Source organism: Heteronotia binoei, chromosome 8 (genome assembly GCF_032191835.1).
Source record: "Heteronotia binoei isolate CCM8104 ecotype False Entrance Well chromosome 8, APGP_CSIRO_Hbin_v1, whole genome shotgun sequence".
In the NCBI taxonomy this organism is placed as follows: domain Eukaryota; kingdom Metazoa; phylum Chordata; class Lepidosauria; order Squamata; family Gekkonidae; genus Heteronotia; species Heteronotia binoei.
This window is the reverse complement of record NC_083230.1, coordinates 69,302,306-69,321,281: the sequence shown is the minus strand read 5'-3', so window position 1 is coordinate 69,321,281 and position 18,976 is coordinate 69,302,306. Positions and strand designations below refer to the sequence as shown.

General features: G+C 41.3%; 1 protein-coding gene across 1 annotated transcript in view; it reads left to right on the top strand.

Annotated features, from left to right (window-relative positions):
* EEA1 (early endosome antigen 1) overlaps positions 1-18,976 on the top strand; it is a 99,323-nt gene that overhangs the window by 35,402 nt on the left and 44,945 nt on the right. Inside the window, 7 exon segments of the mRNA XM_060245180.1 lie at positions 1,273-1,327; positions 1,426-1,485; positions 2,463-2,502; positions 6,679-6,792; positions 6,941-7,062; positions 7,666-7,821; positions 16,917-17,033. Coding sequence (XP_060101163.1) covers positions 1,273-1,327; positions 1,426-1,485; positions 2,463-2,502; positions 6,679-6,792; positions 6,941-7,062; positions 7,666-7,821; positions 16,917-17,033 — 664 coding nt within the window.

The following is an 18,976-nucleotide window of genomic DNA, read 5'->3' as shown; positions in this document are numbered from 1 at the left end:
CCATACCTGGAAAATTCTATAAACTTAGAAACAACCAGTTTTCTTTTATTTCATCAATATAGGTAGTACCTAGAAATATGTGCTATGTAATGTGATTTTTAAAGATTGTAATCCTAAAAAGATTGACTGATACAACATTATTGACTTTGACTCTTTTAGGCTATGTTTTAGTTAGCCGTTCAGTCAAGCAGTCTATAGTGGCTAAATGCCTTTTAGCTCATAGTGAGCTAATGCATAACAAGGTGAACGCTATCACGTGATTCAGCTATACAATATAATGGGTTTAACTGTCCCTTATTATCTAGCCCTCCAGACATTTAAACCACTAAAAGAACAGGGATGTTCATGTTGTTGTCCTTACAGAAGGTGGCTTTCTCTTCACATAAATTATCATGGCTGTGACTGTTATCAAATATGTTAATCCCCCCTTTTTACCTTTTGTTATTTATATTCTGTATATACTTTTTCTTTAAAAATACATGCAAATGCTTCATGTATAGAAAAAGATGTGTACATATTTACACAAGCAGGGCTCAGGGCAGCTGATAACAGAATGAAATACAATATATTAAATTAAAAACAAGCTAAAAAATGCATTAAATTGCATTGCAGATGTCGAACGTAATTTCTCCAGTGTCATTGGAGGAGGGGTATGAGAGTGCCAGACTACTTTGCGTACTGTCGCTGCCTTAACTGAAAGCTTGGCAGAACATCTCTGTCTTGCATGCCCTGCAGAAAGGGCGTAAATCCCGCAGGGCATGGATGTCATCCAGCAGAGAGGTCCATCAGGTAGGAGCCAGGACCAAGAAGGCCTTGGTCCTGGCTGAGGATAGCTGGATCTCTCTTGGGCCAGGGACCACCAGTAAGTTCTTATTTTCATAGTGAAAAGCTCTTCTTGGGGCATACTGGGAGAGGCAGTCCTGAAGGTATGTGGATCCCTGACCACTCATGGTCTTAAATATTGAAAATCTGATTAAGGTTTCCTAAACACACTTGCTAGAGGACACTTGCTAGAGGACCACATCTGCTGAAGTTGGTTTGACTTGCTTCTGAGTAAACACACGTAAGATTGTGCAGCACATCAAACTGCTTATGTTGCTTAACAATTTCTGATATGAGGGCTAGTATGAAAAGTAATTAAAGGACTTCTGACTACTGTTTGTTTGGAATTTTAAAGACAAGTGGGTTATTTAAATAGAGAGATAGTATTAAAGTGATTGTTGCAGTTAAATATTTATTTCTCTCCTTCTCTTTATCATGGAATGTATTCAGAGATGACATGACACTTCTCCAGCAAGAAGTTCAAGACTTGCAAGCTTCACTTAAGGTTGGAAGCGTGCATCACTTGTTATGCAGTTTTTCGTCATGTGTGTCTAAAAATATCCTAAACTGTGCTCTCAAAATGCTTTAACTTTCTTTGTTCAGGAGGAACGATGGTACTCTGAAGAACTGAAGAAAGAATTAGAAAAAGTGCAGAGGCAGCAAGTAATTGCTTTAAAAATACTTGAAGCGGGTTTGCAACAAGCAGTTTGTTATCAACCTTGATATGGAAGATTAATGCCCTTTTTTTGTAAGGCACGTGGCCTGATTCAGTTAGTTTCATAACTTATTTACTGCACAATTTAAAAGTGTCATGTTCATGTATTATAGTCGCAATGCATACCATGGACAACCTATGCAGTAGTGCTAACAGAACGGCCAGTTTTGACGTTAGGACATACAGCTTCCATGCTCTGATTCTGTTGCTTCCTTTGACACTTGCCTGGCTATGAACTTGAATTTCTCTGTTTAACTAAGCTTTTATAATGCAGAACTTAGCTTTTAATCTTCTCTCCATTGTGGTGGTGTATTTTTTCTATCAAATTTCCTATTGCTTTTTCATCATCTTTTTTCTGTCTTTCCTTTCTGTCTTTTCTAATGTATTACATATGGTTGCAAGCTAAGGAGGCACTGCTTAAAGTGCTTTTTAAACTGGAAATTACATTAGCTCAGATTTGTACCTACTATTACAATAACTGAAAGAACAAATTTAGATATTTCTCCAAACCCCTCCCCTCCAGTTTACTGGTTGCAAGCAAGTGAAATGGAATCTGCCAAGTGCAAACTCTGCACTTTCTTTTCACTGATTGTGTAACACTAGCACATTGTAGATTGGGCCCTTTATGTATGGGAGGTATAGACTCTTGCATAAACATTTGATGTGTAGTACAGTAGTTGTTAGTCCTTGCAATTTTTTCCAGTTCAAGATTATTTTCAATCATGTAAGCATATTTATTATATTGGCCTTTTCTAGTGGCTACTGCCCAAATGAATTGCAATTAGAATTGCTTTGTAGTATGACTACAAAATATACTGTTGCATCTTCCAGAATTACAAGTCTCTTAAATACATGTGAAAAGATTTCAGCTACCTTCAGTATTTTGTTTAAGCAAAGTTGTTTACTCTAGTTTCTTCTTTTTAAGGAGTCTAAACCTGATGGACCATCAACTACAGCATCTACAGGTAACTTTTTTTTTTTTTAAAAGCAGATTTTATGTGGATCATTATTTCAGTAATATGAGTGAGAAAAACATTGTCTATTAAATTTACTCTTCATGATGGTATTATTGCATGAGCGCTATATTTCTTAATCACATTTTTCCTAAGGATGGATAAATATTTTCTGTTTCTTTTTGTGTTCATATATTGCTGTAGCGAACATTTTTTGTTTCACCCATTTTTGTTGCTAGTGTTCCTGATTTGTTTATTTTTTACTTTCAATGCTATTTTTATACTGTTGACACAAAAACAGGTATACATTTGAATGGTGGTAATTCTGTCAAATTTCACTAGCAAGATTGAGGAAAAACACAACTGCAATTTGGTTGCATGCTACCAGGGTGTGGGAGAGATATCCCATCTCAGAAGCCTGGATTTTTCTAATTGAAACCATTAGCAGAATATGGTAATATCCCTAATTCTTGCATTATACTAGTATCTGTAATAAACCTCTTGTTGTGGTGGCAAATATGACCATCCTGATTGGTTGCGGCTCGGTGGGACTGTACAGCATCAACCTTTGGCCCATCAAACTATCGATCAAGAGTACTTACATGCCAATGGTTGTCTGCTCCTCTCTCGCATTTGAGTGGCTGTTGCTAGCCAGCAAAGCTGATTCTCTCAGTGAAACACAATCAGTCTTCATTCTAGCAGTTACTGGCACTCACTACTCTGCCATTGGCTAAGCTGCCTGTTGCACTGATTCACAGAGCAAAGAAACCCTGACCTAGATTGGCTGAGAGAGGAAGGAGGAGGAAAACTTCCAGAGAAATGCTTTCCTTGATTGGCTGAGAACTCCTCCTTATTTGCTTCTGAGAGGGGAAAAGATGTTATCAGAAAGAGAGTATTGGTGTGAAAGGTGTCACTACAGACCTTTGAGGGAGCACTGATTGAGGCCAGTCCTGACTACAGCTGCCAATTCCAGGTTGGTGGACATTCTATGGTAGAATTTGAGGAAGACATAGGAGTCAGGGCTTCAGAGTGGGGAATGTGGCACAGATTCTTGGTGTGGAAGCTGACTGAGTGATTTTGGACCAGTCACAGACTTCCAGCCAAACAAACTGCCCAGGGTTGTGTGGAAGGAGAATGATGTGAGCTGCTTTTGTCCCCCCTTCCACTGTGGAGAAAGACTGTCCTTTTCCTACATAGAGGCTGCAGGAAAGGGGAAGGTGATGATCAGCTGAAGTCAGAGGGAAAGAAAAATGGGAGGAGATAGGGTTGTCAACTCCAGGTTATGAAATTCCTGGAGATTTAAGGGGTGAGGCTTGAGAAAAGGTGGAACCTCAGACAGGTACAATGCCATGCCCTCATGGGGAATCATTGTTGCCAATCACCAGGTGAGGGTTGGAGATCACTTAGAAATACAGTTCCTCTGGAGAAAATGGCTGCTTTGCAGGGTGTCATTATAACCTACTGAGGCCGCTTCCCTCCTGCTTTGGTCTCCACTGTGGAGAAGGACTCCCCCCTCCCTGCAGTGGAGAGGCTGCAGGGAGGGGGGAGGGGATAGAACACTGAAGTCAGATCAATTCCTATACAGAAACCAGCCACCTTGAGGTGCATACTCTGTGGAATACCAAGCCATACAAAAAAACCCAGATCATGCCACAAGTTTACACTCATGCTAAACGCCACAAGGCTGAATATGACAGGAAATGGCTGCAAAAATTCACTGCAAACTAAAGGAATGCTGAGCTTCAGCGTTGGTGTGACTGTCATCAAGCCCCCCGCGTCCCCCATAATTATTCTTCTTTATCTGCATTCTGGGCCTCTTTCAGGGCTTTGAGCCACCATAGACACAAGGACACATACACACACATATGTGAGGGTGGGGAAGCCAGCCTCTGTTTCAGCTTGGGGGGGGGCAGGAAGACAGCAAAGGGGGGGTGAATGAATGTCATGGGTGGGGGGAAGTGGGAAGACAGCAAGGGTGCAGGTAACTGAATGTTACGGGTGAGGAGTAGTTGAGAGGAAGAGGCTGTTGGGAGGCGGGTGATATTAGGACAAGGAGTGGTGGTGGGAAGTTGTGTGGGAAGACACCAAGTGGGGGGAGTGAATGCCTTGACTTGGATGGGTGAGTGGGAAGACAGCAAGGGTGGGGGGGCACTCTCCCCAATCCTCTTTCTAGAGCCCATTGTTTTTTTGCTTCACAACAGGCCTTATTCCTAGTTTTCTTCTTTCTTTCTTTCTTTCTTTCTTCTTTCTTCTTTCTTTCTTTCTTTCTTTCTTTTCTTTCTTTCTTTCTTTCTTTCTTTCTTTCTTTCTTTCTTTCTTTCTTTCTTTCTTTCTTTCTCTTCTCTCTTTCTCTCTTTCTCTCTTTCTCTCTCTTTCTCTTCCTCTCTTCTCTCTCTCTTTCTCTCTCTTTCTCTCTCTTTCTCTCTCTTTCTCCTTTCTCTCTCTTTCTCTCTCTTTCTCTCTCTTTCTCTCTCTTTCTCTCTCTTTCTCTCTCTTTCTCTCTCTCTCTCTCTCTTTCTCTCTCTCTCTTTCTCTCTCTCTCTTTCTCTCTCTCTCTTTCTCTCTCTCTCTTTCTCTCTTCCTCTCTCTTTCTCTCTTCCTCTCTTCCTCTTCTGAAAAACATTCTCAATTATGAGAACAAACCTGGGGGGAGGGAATCTTTGGGTTATCTGTTTCTCTTTTTCCTTCCTATCTTGCACACAACTTGAAAGTTAAATGCTTTGCAAACCATAGTTCCTTGTTTTGTCTGAATCGCTAAGAAGAAATTGTGGTGTGGAAACCGGGTTTGAAAGGCAGAGAACAAACTACAGTCTGTTACTGCAAAAAATGACAAACTGTAGATTGTCTTGAAAGTGTTGAACATTTTAGTTATGTGTGATGGGAGAGAACATGCAAGTCTGAAGAGTTTTCAGGCTTCATTCTTGCAATGATTTCTTCTTTTGTTGATCATGCCCTTGCCTAAGAACACTTCCCTGGGAGTAAGCCTCACTGGATAAAATAGAGTTTACTTCTGATTAGCTCTGCTTGGGACTGCTGTCTGAATTGCTTATTGTGTAAATACTTTAATTTAAAATGTCTTTTCAAGTACTCCAGAATTCACACCATACATTTCTTTAGTTTAGAACACAGCCTATAGTTCCAGAAACTTAATAATTATTTCTGTATTTTGATAGAGGAGGAGGTAAAATTTCTTTTGGAGTGTGTATGCCCCTGATGCTTGTTCTCCTGTTTAAACAGTCTCTGGATTTAATGCTGGATTTATCCTTTTTACCAAAGCCTGGAAGTTCTAGGAAGGAGCCAATATCTGTTGTTTTCCCCCCTTATAAATAAGAATTTAAATGTGTATTCTCTGACTCCAGAGACTCACACCAAAACAGAATGTTCAGGCCATACAGATAAGCCATTCAAACTAAACCTGGGCATCAAACAGCCATCTTGATGGCTCTGATTGGACAAAAGTGTGGGTATAAAGTTTTTAAATAAATTAAAAAACAACATAAACATCACAAGTAAAAAACATGTTTTGGTTTGATGCCAGAGGAAAATGAATTAAGTGCTAGGTGAGAGTCAAGGGTGAGGGCATTCCAGAGACAAGGCTCCACCACTGAAAAAGTCTTGTCTCTGGTTGGGAGGAGGCAGTCCTTCAAGTACCATCTCCCCTAGCCATTTAGGGTCTTAACAGACCAGCAGCCAGTACAGATCTTTTAGTACAGGAGTTCAGCTGAAACCACTGAAATCTCTTTCCAAGTAAATGATGACCAGTTTACACAATCTGAAGAATCTCTTGTAAAATCTGCAGATTGTACCACCTTAGACTGTAAGTGGGGGTGTCTGATGTTTGCATTCTAGATTTTTTTCACTCTAGATTTTTCTGTATGAAACAATACTTTGTTCATGCATATACCCACTCATTTGTTATTCTTTACTGAATGTCACATTATCACTATGAGGGTTTTAGAGGTTTTGCAGTTCAGGATTGTGAGGCTAATTAGTTCCCATTAATAGTAAAGTAGTTTTATATATATGTATATGTCCTTGTGACTGAACAAGAATATGTTCATTAAGACAGCCAGATCCTAATAAAGTTTAAAAAGTTAATTATTTATTTCCTGAGATTTCATCATTATAAGTATTTAGAAAACCTTACTATAGTCTTAAGTTTATTAAATGACTATACCTTCTTTCTAGAATTAGAATCATTACAAAGTCAGCTGGAAGAGAGTCAAGTGGAAAACTTCAATGTTAAGCAGATGAAAGATTTATTTGAGCAGAAAGCAGCCCAGCTGGCCACTGAAATTGTGGGTAAGTACTCCACATGGGTTGGTAATGACTCAGTGCTTGCACAGGGGACTACCTTTAGCTTTTTACTTATATAATTATGATATAATATGGTTCTTGTTTCTGGTTAAATGCAATGAATGACTTCTTGTGTCATCTTTATCTTAACTAGATCTTAAGGCCAAATACGATGAAGACACAAGTCTGCGAGCAGCAGCAGAACAGAAAGTGACAAATTTGACATACCAGCTAAAGAAGGAAAGAGAGCAATGTGAAGATCTAAAAACTGAGCTGGTAATTTATATTATATGATGATGGTTTTATCATGCTTTTTCCAAGTTAAAAAGGAATATTTTTCATCTGTGTGATCATTCTGTCCACTGTATTTTGATTTTTAACAGCTTATTTTTCATCACTAAAAATGATTGATTTATGGTAGAAATTAATTTGGTCACTTGCCCTAAATTCAGAATTGTTTATTTTATTTATATGACTTCTTTTCTCTGCATACAGGCTGTGTTGTACCTGCATGGTTTGGGTTTTTTTTTGTCAAATTTGTAATCATGCATTCCCATATATACTGTGAATCTCTGGTAAAATGTGATTTGTCTAGTGCAAAAGTAATTAGGTACAAGTTAATAGCTACAGCTGTTGGAGATGTTAACTTTCACCTGACAAAGAACTTCTCTGAGTAGTTTCTGTGCATTGAGTTGCAAATGAATATAGAGTTTAAGCATCCAGCAAGTGTAACTTTTTGAAACCTTAAAAAAATAGAGCTTGTGTTCTAGAAATACTGTTACTTTCTCAGTCCAAAATACAATGGTAAAGAAAAGCCAGCGTTCAAAGCATGTTTTCAGTCTGATTTCTATAAGACTAATTGCTACTGTTTTTGTAAAGCTTCAGAGGCCTGGTGTAGAAGATGTTGCTGTTCTAAAGAAGGAGTTAGTTCAAGTTCAAACATTAATGGACAAGATGACTTTGGAGCGTGAAAAAGAATCTGAGAAACTGAAAGATGAGTGCAAGCATTTGAGAGCTGAGTGTACAACCTCAGAGGTAATCTGTTCAGTGATATAGCTACAGCTGAGCCAAACTCCTCACATGAAAATAAATAAATATTTATTGTATAACAGTAATAAGCAGTGCTTATCATAAGTTTAAATTATAGTGCCATCTTTATTGGTTCGTATCATGCTTGGAAGTTTGTCTACATTAATAGCCCAATTCTATTAAAATTTTTATATTCTCTCACCCTTTCATTTGTGTATTTGTAAGACAGCTTACAAACCCAAATTTGAAATGTACAGGAAAACACTAAATAAACCTCCCCACCCAGTGCATGTAGAAAAATAGAAAAAGACACCACATTAGAAATGAATACAAGAGCCTTGCAGCATCCCCTAAGAACCTCTGGAAATGGTGTTCTTAGGGAACCTGTTCCATAGGGTGTCAGAAAAAGTATGGGCTCTGGCCGAGGCCAGACATGTCTAGGGTCACCCAGCAAACTTCCATGGTGTTGAACTCATTTGTTACGAGGGCCAGATCTGACATAAATGTTTTTGTCAGTTGGATCTGGTTGCTGACTGTAACAACAACAACAACAATAATAAATACTGAATAAGACTGAACTGGCATAAATGTCACTTCGTTGGGCAGGGCCATGTGTGCCATAAGATGTGGCACAAGGTACCAGAGATTAATAAAGATGGTTTCAGATGTTGAATGGCAATAGCAGGCATGATTGGATTAGGTGTGATGTGCAGAGGGGTAGTAAGCATGGAGATATTAGCATTGATAATGAGACAGGAAACCTAGCTCTCAGTTTGGTACAGGAGGATTCTGTTCAGGAGGATGCAAAGAATAAATGGAAATAAGCTTAAACAAGTGAACAGTGACTCACGAAGGCACATATCCTACCACAAATTTTGTTAGTCTTTAAGGTGCTACTGGACTCTTGCTCCTTTCCACTAATAAAGAATTCAAGCTGTGCTCTTAGGTTTCTTCCCCCCTGCTATCTATTAGAACTGGAAAGGGGGATCTCTCCAAGTGCCATAGGACTCCATCTTTCTTTCTCTCACATGTTCTCTCTAGCCTTTTCTTTCCCTCTTTCCCTCCCTCCCTCCCTCTCTCTCTCTGAAGAAGTGGGCAGGCACACAAAAGCTTATACCTGGAATAAAATGTTGTTTTTGGTCTTCTTAAAAGTGCTATGAGACTCTCTCTCTGTGGCTCTTTCCCTCCCCCTCCCTCCCTAGAGGAGGAGCCCGTTGCCATTCAAGTGAAGAGAGGCTTGGCTGTCTTGCCTCTGCAGAGCAGGAAGCAGGAGAGACTGGGCAAAAGCCAGCTCCAGTGCTGGAAACAGGAAATAGGAGCAGGAAGTAGGAAGCACAATAGGGCCAGTTGCTTGTGGGCCTCATTGGAACCCTTCAAGTGCTGGATGGGGCCCATGAGCCATGTGTTTGACACCCTTAAGCTTGTCACCTCCTTGCTTAACTTAGTTTGAAACCTTTCCCAAAGGGTTTGAGCCATTATTCATGTGAAGCATGTGTCTTTAATCATTAACTACCATGATTTCAGATGCTTACTTTCAGTTTGTTTGCTCACTTAATTTTCAAAGATAACAATTATCAGCATCTATTTAGTAGACACATTAGGCATAAATTCCAATAATTACTTTTGCACCTCTTCATCGTAATAGATGTTCAATATAAGAACATTATCACTACTTAACAATGAATTATGCCAGCTACTTTGTCTATTCTTTTAATTTTTGCCAAGCACAGTGGTAGATTTTGCATGAATCATACAGATTCAGCTTCAGATGCTTGCAAAAAATTGTAAAAATGGAATTTTCCTGTAAATGGTTTTGTCAGTTGCCCTTTAAGATAAAGTGTTACTTCAAGCCTGTTTGGTGACAGATCCTAACCAAGTTTCCTCTGAAGTAAATCGATTTGATTCAGATACACAATTGGGAACACGTTCCATTGAGCTGGTTGGATCTGTCTTTTGAGTAAGCATGTTTAAGATTATGCTGTTAAATTGCATTAAGATTTATAGAAGCCTTTTGTCTAACTGTCAGCTCTGTATTTACCATCATTGTGCTCCATCCACTTCTTTGATTACAGATATTGAGCATCACACATAACTGTATTAGATAGCAGAAATATTGAAAGGTAGTCCTTATTTATAGAAAATGAGTTTAATTGGTGTTGTTTTGCCTTCTGTATTTCATAACTGTACATGTAAACCTTTGTTGGGCAGAGATTGAATCTATATAGCAAATAATATTGCTTTAATATCATAACCTTAGAGAAATATGGCTATATGTTTGTTATAGGACAAAAAGAATTTTACATCTAATGTTAAACTGTGTAGTCAATCTATATAGTTCATTTAAATATATGTTTAGTATAACATTGCATTTATCATTCCTTTCTTTCTCCATCTACCCATAATTTATTTTTGCTGCTTTCTAATGGAGGTCTTTAAACTTGAGGTAATATTTCAGAAACCTGTATCTGCATTCATTGCTTCACTTTCCAAAGCTGGTTCAAGCACTTGTTAAAATAGATAGGTACTTATTTGTGTATTATTTGTAATGATACATTGAAAACAATTCATTTTTTGCAATTAACAATTATCCAGTCTACAGAATACAGCTGCCAAGATGGTTTATTAAAGATGGTCTTGAGGTATATAGGTTGAATTTAACCTGAAAGCAAATACACCCAATATCTGTTATGGGATAGGTACCCACATTTTTGACCAATTGTAGCTTTTGGGTTGTCTTAATGGGCATTGTGCCATACGAAGTGGTCAGTCTTGTAGGTGAAGAAAACACAAATGTAGTATATAGAGATATATTCTGTCAAGGGTCAGAGTTTATTCAATAAACACTTTGTGGCCACTTCAGCTATGTCTTTGTTCTGGAATACAGTAGGTTTTGCACCGTTCAAATGGAGAAAGTTGTCCCATTTGTCACAAGCAAGCTAAAACCTCCAGAATGTAAAACTCTTAATGTGGTGCAGTAAAGAGAAAGGGCAGAATATTTTTAACTGAATTTGTTTTCTGGTTAGTGACATACATATTATAAATATGTATAATGAAATGTGAGGAAACAGTATAAATGTGAGCATTGCAAAAACATTTAAAGCATCACTTCTGAAAACAGCCAGTATTGGTGTGATAGTGAAACATGTAGTTTATTTTAGTATACAGTTTTAGAATGTTCCTAGATAGGGCATGGGAAATATAATTAAATGGCGTCTCTTTGTCACACAGATAGTATTTTTAGTAAATAAAAAAGCAAGAGACCAGGGATCCAAAATTACTTTTGCTTTCAGTGATCACTTACACAGATATGCCAATGAAAGGTGAGCATACATGTGTGTGCATATATGTACTTATAAAAAAGAAATCTTTCTTTTTTACTTTTATTCTGTTAGTGGTGATAGCAACAAAAAATGTTATTACTCTGCTACTATAGCATCAGCTAACTCACAACCATCCCAATTGTTCAAGGTAGCTTAACAACTGCTGACACCAAAAATTAAGGCTTTATTGTCTCAGGAAGAGACAACTGGCAGTGATATGTCTTCTAAGTTTTTGCTGATAAAATATAGAGAATACACTCTGATCTGGATGATTTGGATGTCAGTTGTAACAAAAGCACACCAGAAGACAGGAGTGATAAACTGCCTGATCATTTTGTCCCAATTCCTGTGATGGAGGTGGACAAGATCCTGGGATTGCTGAAGGCCGTTATTTGCATTCTAAATCCTTGTGCATCCTGACCGCTAAAATCGTATCAGGACAACATCAACAAACCCTTAGTATCTATTATAAATCAATAACTCAGGGCATGTTTCTTTGGCTCAAAGAGGTGGTTATCTGTATTATTTCCCTGGTTATTTCCCTGTCTCTAGCCTATTCTTTCTTTGTAAAATGATTGAGAAAGCAGTAGCAGACCAACTCTCGGTTTTCATAGATAATGTCATGAGCCCTGATGAGGAGGAGCTGGAAGGGTTAACAGACCTGGAAGAGTTGTCAGCCAGTTCCTCAGCTGAACAAACAGCAGTTGGTCCAGGCACCAGTGTCAGCTGTTGACGATCAGTCTCCTCCAAGCTCTCCTCCTCCCATCTCAAAAGTTCAAAGCAGGCTCCGGAAAGAACTTTCAAAACGAAGACATGAGGCACACCGATGCTTCAGGTCTCTCAGCCCTGAGTTCTAGCAGAGTCACTGCCACCCAGGGAGCAGGCTGATTGAGACTCCCATATAGCTCCCACCCAGGACCTGATAACCTTGTGGAAGCAACAAGTCTATTCTCTGCCTTGCATCCATGCGCCTTCCTGATCCTGACCTGCTTGATTTCCTTGGTACCCTGACCTTTTGGCTTTTGGACATTGACTTCTGATTCCAGTTTGTGATTCTGCATTGGTGACTTGACTCCTGTCTGACTTCCTGGACTTTGACCTTGGACTGGCTTTGGACTGCCTGCCTTCACCCTGAAAATGTGACAGATTGCTTCCACCCACACACTCACTCCACAAGATGGATGAGGAGGAAAGCAGAGGCTCTGGGCAGCTAGCAGCCTTGCTCGCTCAGGTACAGCACCTCACTCAAATGGTGGCTCACCTGTAACAGCAGCAGCAAGCCACTTTCGCTGCCCCACCCAAGTGTCTGGTGCTTCCCCCAGAGAAGTTCACTGGGAAGCTGGAGGAGTTTCCTGCATTCCTGGCACAGTGCAAACTGTATGTTGAATTACGTGCCAGAGACTTCCCCAGTGACAAGACCAAGGTATGCTTCATTGTCAGCCTCTTAAAAGGGCAGGCAGCTAAATGGGCTACCCCCTTGCTTCTAGCCCCATCGCCCCTGTTGACTGACTACCAGGGCTTTCTGGATCATATGGCGGTAGCCTTCGCTAACCCCCAGCAAGCAGTCACTGCCAGTCGGAAGATCTGGACCCTGAAGCAGGGTAGGAACTTGGTTTCCCAGTACTCCACTGTGTTCAAGCTTCTGGCCCAAGACATGGCCTGGAATGAGGCTGCCCTCATGGACCAGTATATGGAGGGGCTGGCTGACGAAGTCCTTGATGAGCTGGCATGAGTAGACCAACTGACCACACTGCAAGGCCTAATCACGCTGTGTCTCCGCATCGATGGCCGCCTGAAAAGCTGCCGCCAAGCGCAAAGCAGCGCCTGTCCCTCTCAGCTGCCCTGTTGCCTAGCGACAGTGACAACCGTGATGCACACCAGTCCCAAGACTGATGACCCCGAGCCCATCAACTCGGGGCTGCACGGCTGTGGCTCACCCCTGAGGAAAAAGCACGGCGCTGCTCACAGAATCTCTGCCAGTACTGCGGAGGGGCGGAGCACTTCTTCTCTGACTGCCACTCCTGCCAATAAAAGACCAGCCCCAAGTCTGAGTGGACCCCCTGACTTGGGGCACCTAGCCGGGTCCCCTGAACCCTACGTTACCGGCCAGGGCCCATTCCTCGTACCGGTCACACTCGGCTTGCCGGACGTGCACTGGCTGTTTGTCTACGCCATGGTTGACTCCAGGGCCGCCCACTGTTTCGTCGACGTGGCCTTTGTGAAGCAACACCAGATCCCGGTGCAGGACAAAGACATCCCAACCCTGGTCGAAGCCATCGACGGGTGCCTCCTCCGCTCCAGTGACCCAGGAGACCCACCCGGTCACGCTCCAGATCTAACACCATCACAAGCAAGTACAATTGGATGTTGCTTGAATGCCCCACTTTCCCTCATTCTGGGACTCTTCTGGCTCGTAAGGCACAACCCCTTCGTAGCCTGGGCACAGGGAAAGCTGAGCTTCAAGGATTCTTGTCCTCACCAGGCCCGGTCAGCCACCCTGGATGCCACCGCCCCGGCTGCTGGGCCTCTACTTCCCCCAGCCTACACAGACTTTGCTGATGTCTTTGAGGAAAAGGGGGCCGACCAGCTCCCCCCGCACTGGCCTTATGACTGCACCATCAATTTAGTACCAGGGGCACCCCCTGCCTATGGGGTGGCTCTACCTCATGTCCGAACCGGAGCTACCAGCCCTGTGGGACTTCCTTGCCAAAAACCTGGAATGGGGTTTCATCCGACCATCCACGTCCCCGCTGTCCGCCCCTGTTCTCTTTGTCAAGAAGAAAGGTGACAAACTCCGGCCCTGCAATGACTACTGGGCCCTGAACAAAATCACCGTCTGGGACCGCTACCCTTTGCCACTGATCCCAGAACTACTGGATCACCTTAAGGGGGCCCAGGTCTATACCAAGCTGGACCTTCAGGGTGCGTATAACTTGATGCGGATCCACGCTGGAGATGATTGGAAGATGGCTTTGAGGACCTGCTATGGTCAGTACGAGTATCTCGTGATGCCCTTCGGCCTGACCAACATCCCCTCTGTCTTCCAAAGACTGATGAACGACATCTTCCGCCACCTGCTTGACCGCTTTGTAATCATTCATTTAGATGACATTTTAATTTATTCCCAAAGCCCCACCCAGCATGCAGGGCATGTGCGCCAGGTCCTGCAACGCCTATGCGAGCATGGTCTCTACACCAAGCTAGAGAAGTATGCCTTTGACTTAACAGCAGTTGAGCTCCTTGGCCACATCGTCTTACCCGGTCCCTCCTTATTCCTGCTATACCTCTGGATCTCATCTGACCGCTGCCTCCAGTGCCACCTCCTCCTGTCCTGGTCGATGACATGGAGGAATACGAGGTCCACCAGCTCCTGGACTCCCAAATCCACCGTGGGAACCTCCAGTACCTTGTGGACTGGGAAGGCTATGACCCCGAGGACCATACATGGGAACCCGCGGACAACCTACATGCCCCTGACTTCGTGCAGCAGTTCCACATGGCCTACCCTGACCGGCCTGGTCCATCTGTGGGGGGGGGGTCCTGCAGGGAGGGATAGTGTCATGAGCCCTACGAAGAGGAGCTGGAAGGGTTAACAGACCTGGAAGAGTTGCCATCCAGTTCCTCAGCTGAATGAACAGCAGCTGGCCCATCAATCTCTCTCCAGGCACAAATGTCAGCTGTTGACGATCAATCTCCTCCAAGCTCTCCTCCTCCCATCTCAAGAGTTCAAAGCAGGCTTCCGAAAGAACTTTCAGAATGAAGATATGAGGCACACCGATGCTTCAGGTCTCTCAGCCCTGAGTTCTAGCAGAGTCACTGCCACCCAGGGAGCAGGCTGATTGAGACTCCCATATAGCTCCCACCCAGGACCTGGTAACCTTGTGGAAGCAACAAGTCTATTCTCTGCCTTGCATCCATGCGCCTTCCTGATCCTGACCTGCTTGATTTCCTTGGTACCCTGACCTTTTGGCTTTTGGACATTGACTTCTGATTCCAGTTTGTGATTCTGCATTGGTGACTTGACTCCTGTCTGACTTCCTGGACTTTGACCTTGGACTGGCTTTGGACTCCTGCCTGCTTGCTTGCACCCTGAGAACGTGACAAATAACTCATCTGCTCTAGACCTTTTTCAGTCTGGCTTCAGGCCAGACTGTGGGACAGAGACAGTTCTGCTAGCTTTTGTTGACAACCTTCATCTCAGTGTAGGCAAAAGTCAAGGCCATGTCTCTATTTGACTTTTCTGCAGCCTTTGATACAGTAAATCATACCATCTTGTGGAGAAACTTGGAGGTAGAAGTAGGTATCAGGATCCATGTTGTACTGGCTCAAATCATTCCTCATGGATTGGACTCAGGTGTTGCTAAAGAGACCAGTTGCCATCAGCATGAAACCTATTCTATGCAGTTCCACAGAACGCAGTTCTATCCCCCATGCTTTTCAATTTCTATGTAAAGCCCTTAGGACAAATTATAAATAGCTTTGGGGCTGGTTGTCATTAATATGTGGATGATACCCAGCGCTGTATATTCTTATCCAGATTCTCTGGTGATGCGATGTTACTGTGGCCAGATCAGCCGCATCAAGGTAAGGAGCCATCTTTTTTGCAATAGCACTAACTTGCTTCTCCAGTAATAACGCTGGATCCAATTTACCACAGCACCAGGCAGTGATTCGGTAGAGTGAATCACTGCCTGGTGCTGTGGTAAATTGGCTAAGAGTGAACAAATTGAAATCAAACCCTGAGAAGACTGAGGTAATGCTGACTGGGAAGGTGGAGATCTGGAAGAAGATTGTGCTCCTCACTTTTGATAGAGTTCAGCTGACCCTTGCTGACTCAGTAAAAGGTTTTGGAGTTATACTGGATCCAGCGTTATTACTGGAGAAGCAAGTTAATGTTATTGCAAAAAAAAAGGGCCCCTTACCTTGATGCAGTTGATCTGGCCACAGTAAAATTGAGATTAGACTATAGTAATACAATGTACATTGGCATTGGTCTCCCATCAAAATGTATTTGGAAACACCAATTGGTGCAAGATGCCATAGTTCTGCTTTTATTGGGAGCTACTTGGAGCATGTATGTTAATCCCATCCTGCACTGGCTGCACATCAGTTATCAGGCTCAGTTTAAGTTATTAGCTGTCACATACAAAGCCCTTCATGGCCTTGGATCCTTATATTTGCAAGACTGCTTCTACTCCAGTACTCCACCATGACCGCTTCATTCACTGGAGCATTGTACTAAAAGTTTCACAGAGTTCCTTGAATAAATTATTAGGGACTGTAGTCTGTACTACTGTGTTTAGCTTGCTGAAGCTAGGGTCTTAACTGTGTAATTTTTGCATCACTTAATGTAGCATGATAATAGTTATGGTTTGCTTCCGTTCTTTTTGGTTCTACAAACCTAATTCCTATTGCATTGTTCATTGAATGTCCCATCCTGTCAATTGTACAGAATCACTCTGTGTAATCCGCCTTGAGTCCAAGTGAGAAAGGTGAACTATAAATGAGAAAAAAAAATGAAATAGTGCAGTCTTATTATTTTAGTGATGCCATAAGTTCAAGACTTCTTTTTTTAAATTAAGGCTAAAAAGACTTGTGCATGGCATATTGATGGCATATAACTATCTTTTCAAGGAAAAACTGAAGAAATGATGTTGCAGTAAAGAGTATTCTAGAGAATCGTGCTTTAGATTAGTTCAGAGAACATTTTCTGAGTTGTGATATAACTAACTGAGATGCAGTTGATCTTCTGAGATTGTTTGTGTCTGTCTGTTTCTTAAGGCTACCATCAGCCAGTTAAGAGCTGAACTCGCCAAAGGACCACAGGAAGTTGCTGTGTATGTTCAGGAGCTTCAAAAATGTCGAACTTCAATTACTGAATTAATACAGAAAAATCAGGTAAGAAGTATAATGGCATTTGCTTACCTCCAGGCATCATTTAACCACAGGGACCATACTCTACAAGTGTTTAATTAAATCCAAGCATCTTGTCCTTCAAAAATGTAAAGGATTTAATGATAAACCCAGGTTCCATGAAATTGGCAAAGAAAATAATTGAGAAGAAAATAATTCAGTGGTTTAGCTGTGGCTAGATTAGTTTGTAGCATTTGTGCTGTTAAAAGAACTCAGCTAAATGCTCTACTTGCAATCTTGCATTCATCACAGCTCCACAAAGTAGCTTGGAAAATTGTGGGGGCTGCCATGAATATAATTAAAAAAAAAACTTGGAGCCCTCTTCAAGTGAAAGCAGCATAGTATAGTTGTGACATCACATGTTCTTAAATAGACATGGATTTCTTGCTTGACTTAAACAATAAATCAGGATATTCCATTTGATCTTGCTGCATCCTATCATAAGTGCATGCTTCTTACGCTAGGGCTTCAGTTTTTCACATCAGATTGTAAAACTTGGGAGTGATTTGGATAAGACTTCAGATACATCTTCATATAGTGAGGAGAATAGGATTTGCAGGCTTCCTGCCTATTGGCATGCTTGTCCAATCTGTGGACCTTTCTGATATGACTTCAGCAAGACAAATAATAGAATCATGGAGTTGGAAGGGGTCTCCACGGTCATCTAGTCCAACTCCCCAAAGTTTAGATCCAAGTGTTTCTGCATTTTCAGTCAGTTATTGTTTGCACATCTTTAAGATCAAAAAGTCTTCCCTCAGAGTTATCACACACACAATAATATTTTCTTAGAAAGAAACTGGTTGAGTAAATTTAGATGTATATAACTGTTCTCATTTTTTAAAATAAGAAATGTGTGCTAAGGGGCTTTTTGGCTTATTTTTGCTACACTGCAAACCACTGACTGGACAGATATGAGGGTCTCAGATTTATTTTCCTTCACACCTCAGGAGCTTCTGAGATTAAGTGGGTGGCGACCTTGGTTGTGGCACCAAACCTCTGCAACTTTCTCTCTGGGTAGACTCAAGTATCCCCCTCTGTTACTGTCTTCTGACTGTGGATAAATACTTTTTTTTTGTTTTATCCTTCCTTCCCTATGTTTTAATTGTTACTTTTACATTTTTGTATATGTGTTTTTTCTTATTTTTTAATTATGTGTTCTTATTTTATTTTATTTTATTTTTCAACCCCACAAGTGGGCTCAGGCAGATCACAGCAAGTAGTGTGCTATTTGGCAACACAATAAATACATTAATAAACAGTTAAAACATAATTAAAACAATCACACTGTTGGCATGGAACTCCAAAAATTGTTCATTGTGGGCCATGCCAGTAATAATGACAATGGTGGATTTTTGTTTTGTTTTACTGTTTTTTAAAGACATGATCTTATGGTGTATGTTTTTAGTCTGTCAGCTGCCTTGGTGGCCTTTGAAGAGGGCAGAAAGGCTGGGTATGAACTTCATTAATGAACGCTGTGCAATTAAGTAAAATTCCATTTTGAAATTTTGATATGAACTGTCAGAGCAAGCCTATTGTCTCATTACTGGCAAAAAATATTATTTCAGCCAGTTTTAACATATCTTTGTAGCCATAGACTCAAGCTGAGTTATAGGCTTTTTTTTAAAAAAACCTATGAAACTGACATTTTATAAATAGATTTAAAAGCAACTCATACAATTGGAAGTCATACATTATAGCCTTAAAATCTGCTAATTTAGAACAGATCTCAATCACATTGCACAGTGGATTGCAAAGGTATTGGCATGCTAATACAGAAAACACTCTGGTTTGGGCAGACAATCACCATGTCTATGTATAGTTGGAACCATAAGCAGACCTGATGAATAGAAAAGAGTACCCAAGTATATTGGAAGAGGTGGTCTTGCAGGCCTTGACACAGTAACCAGGAGTTTGAATCGAGCCTGGGT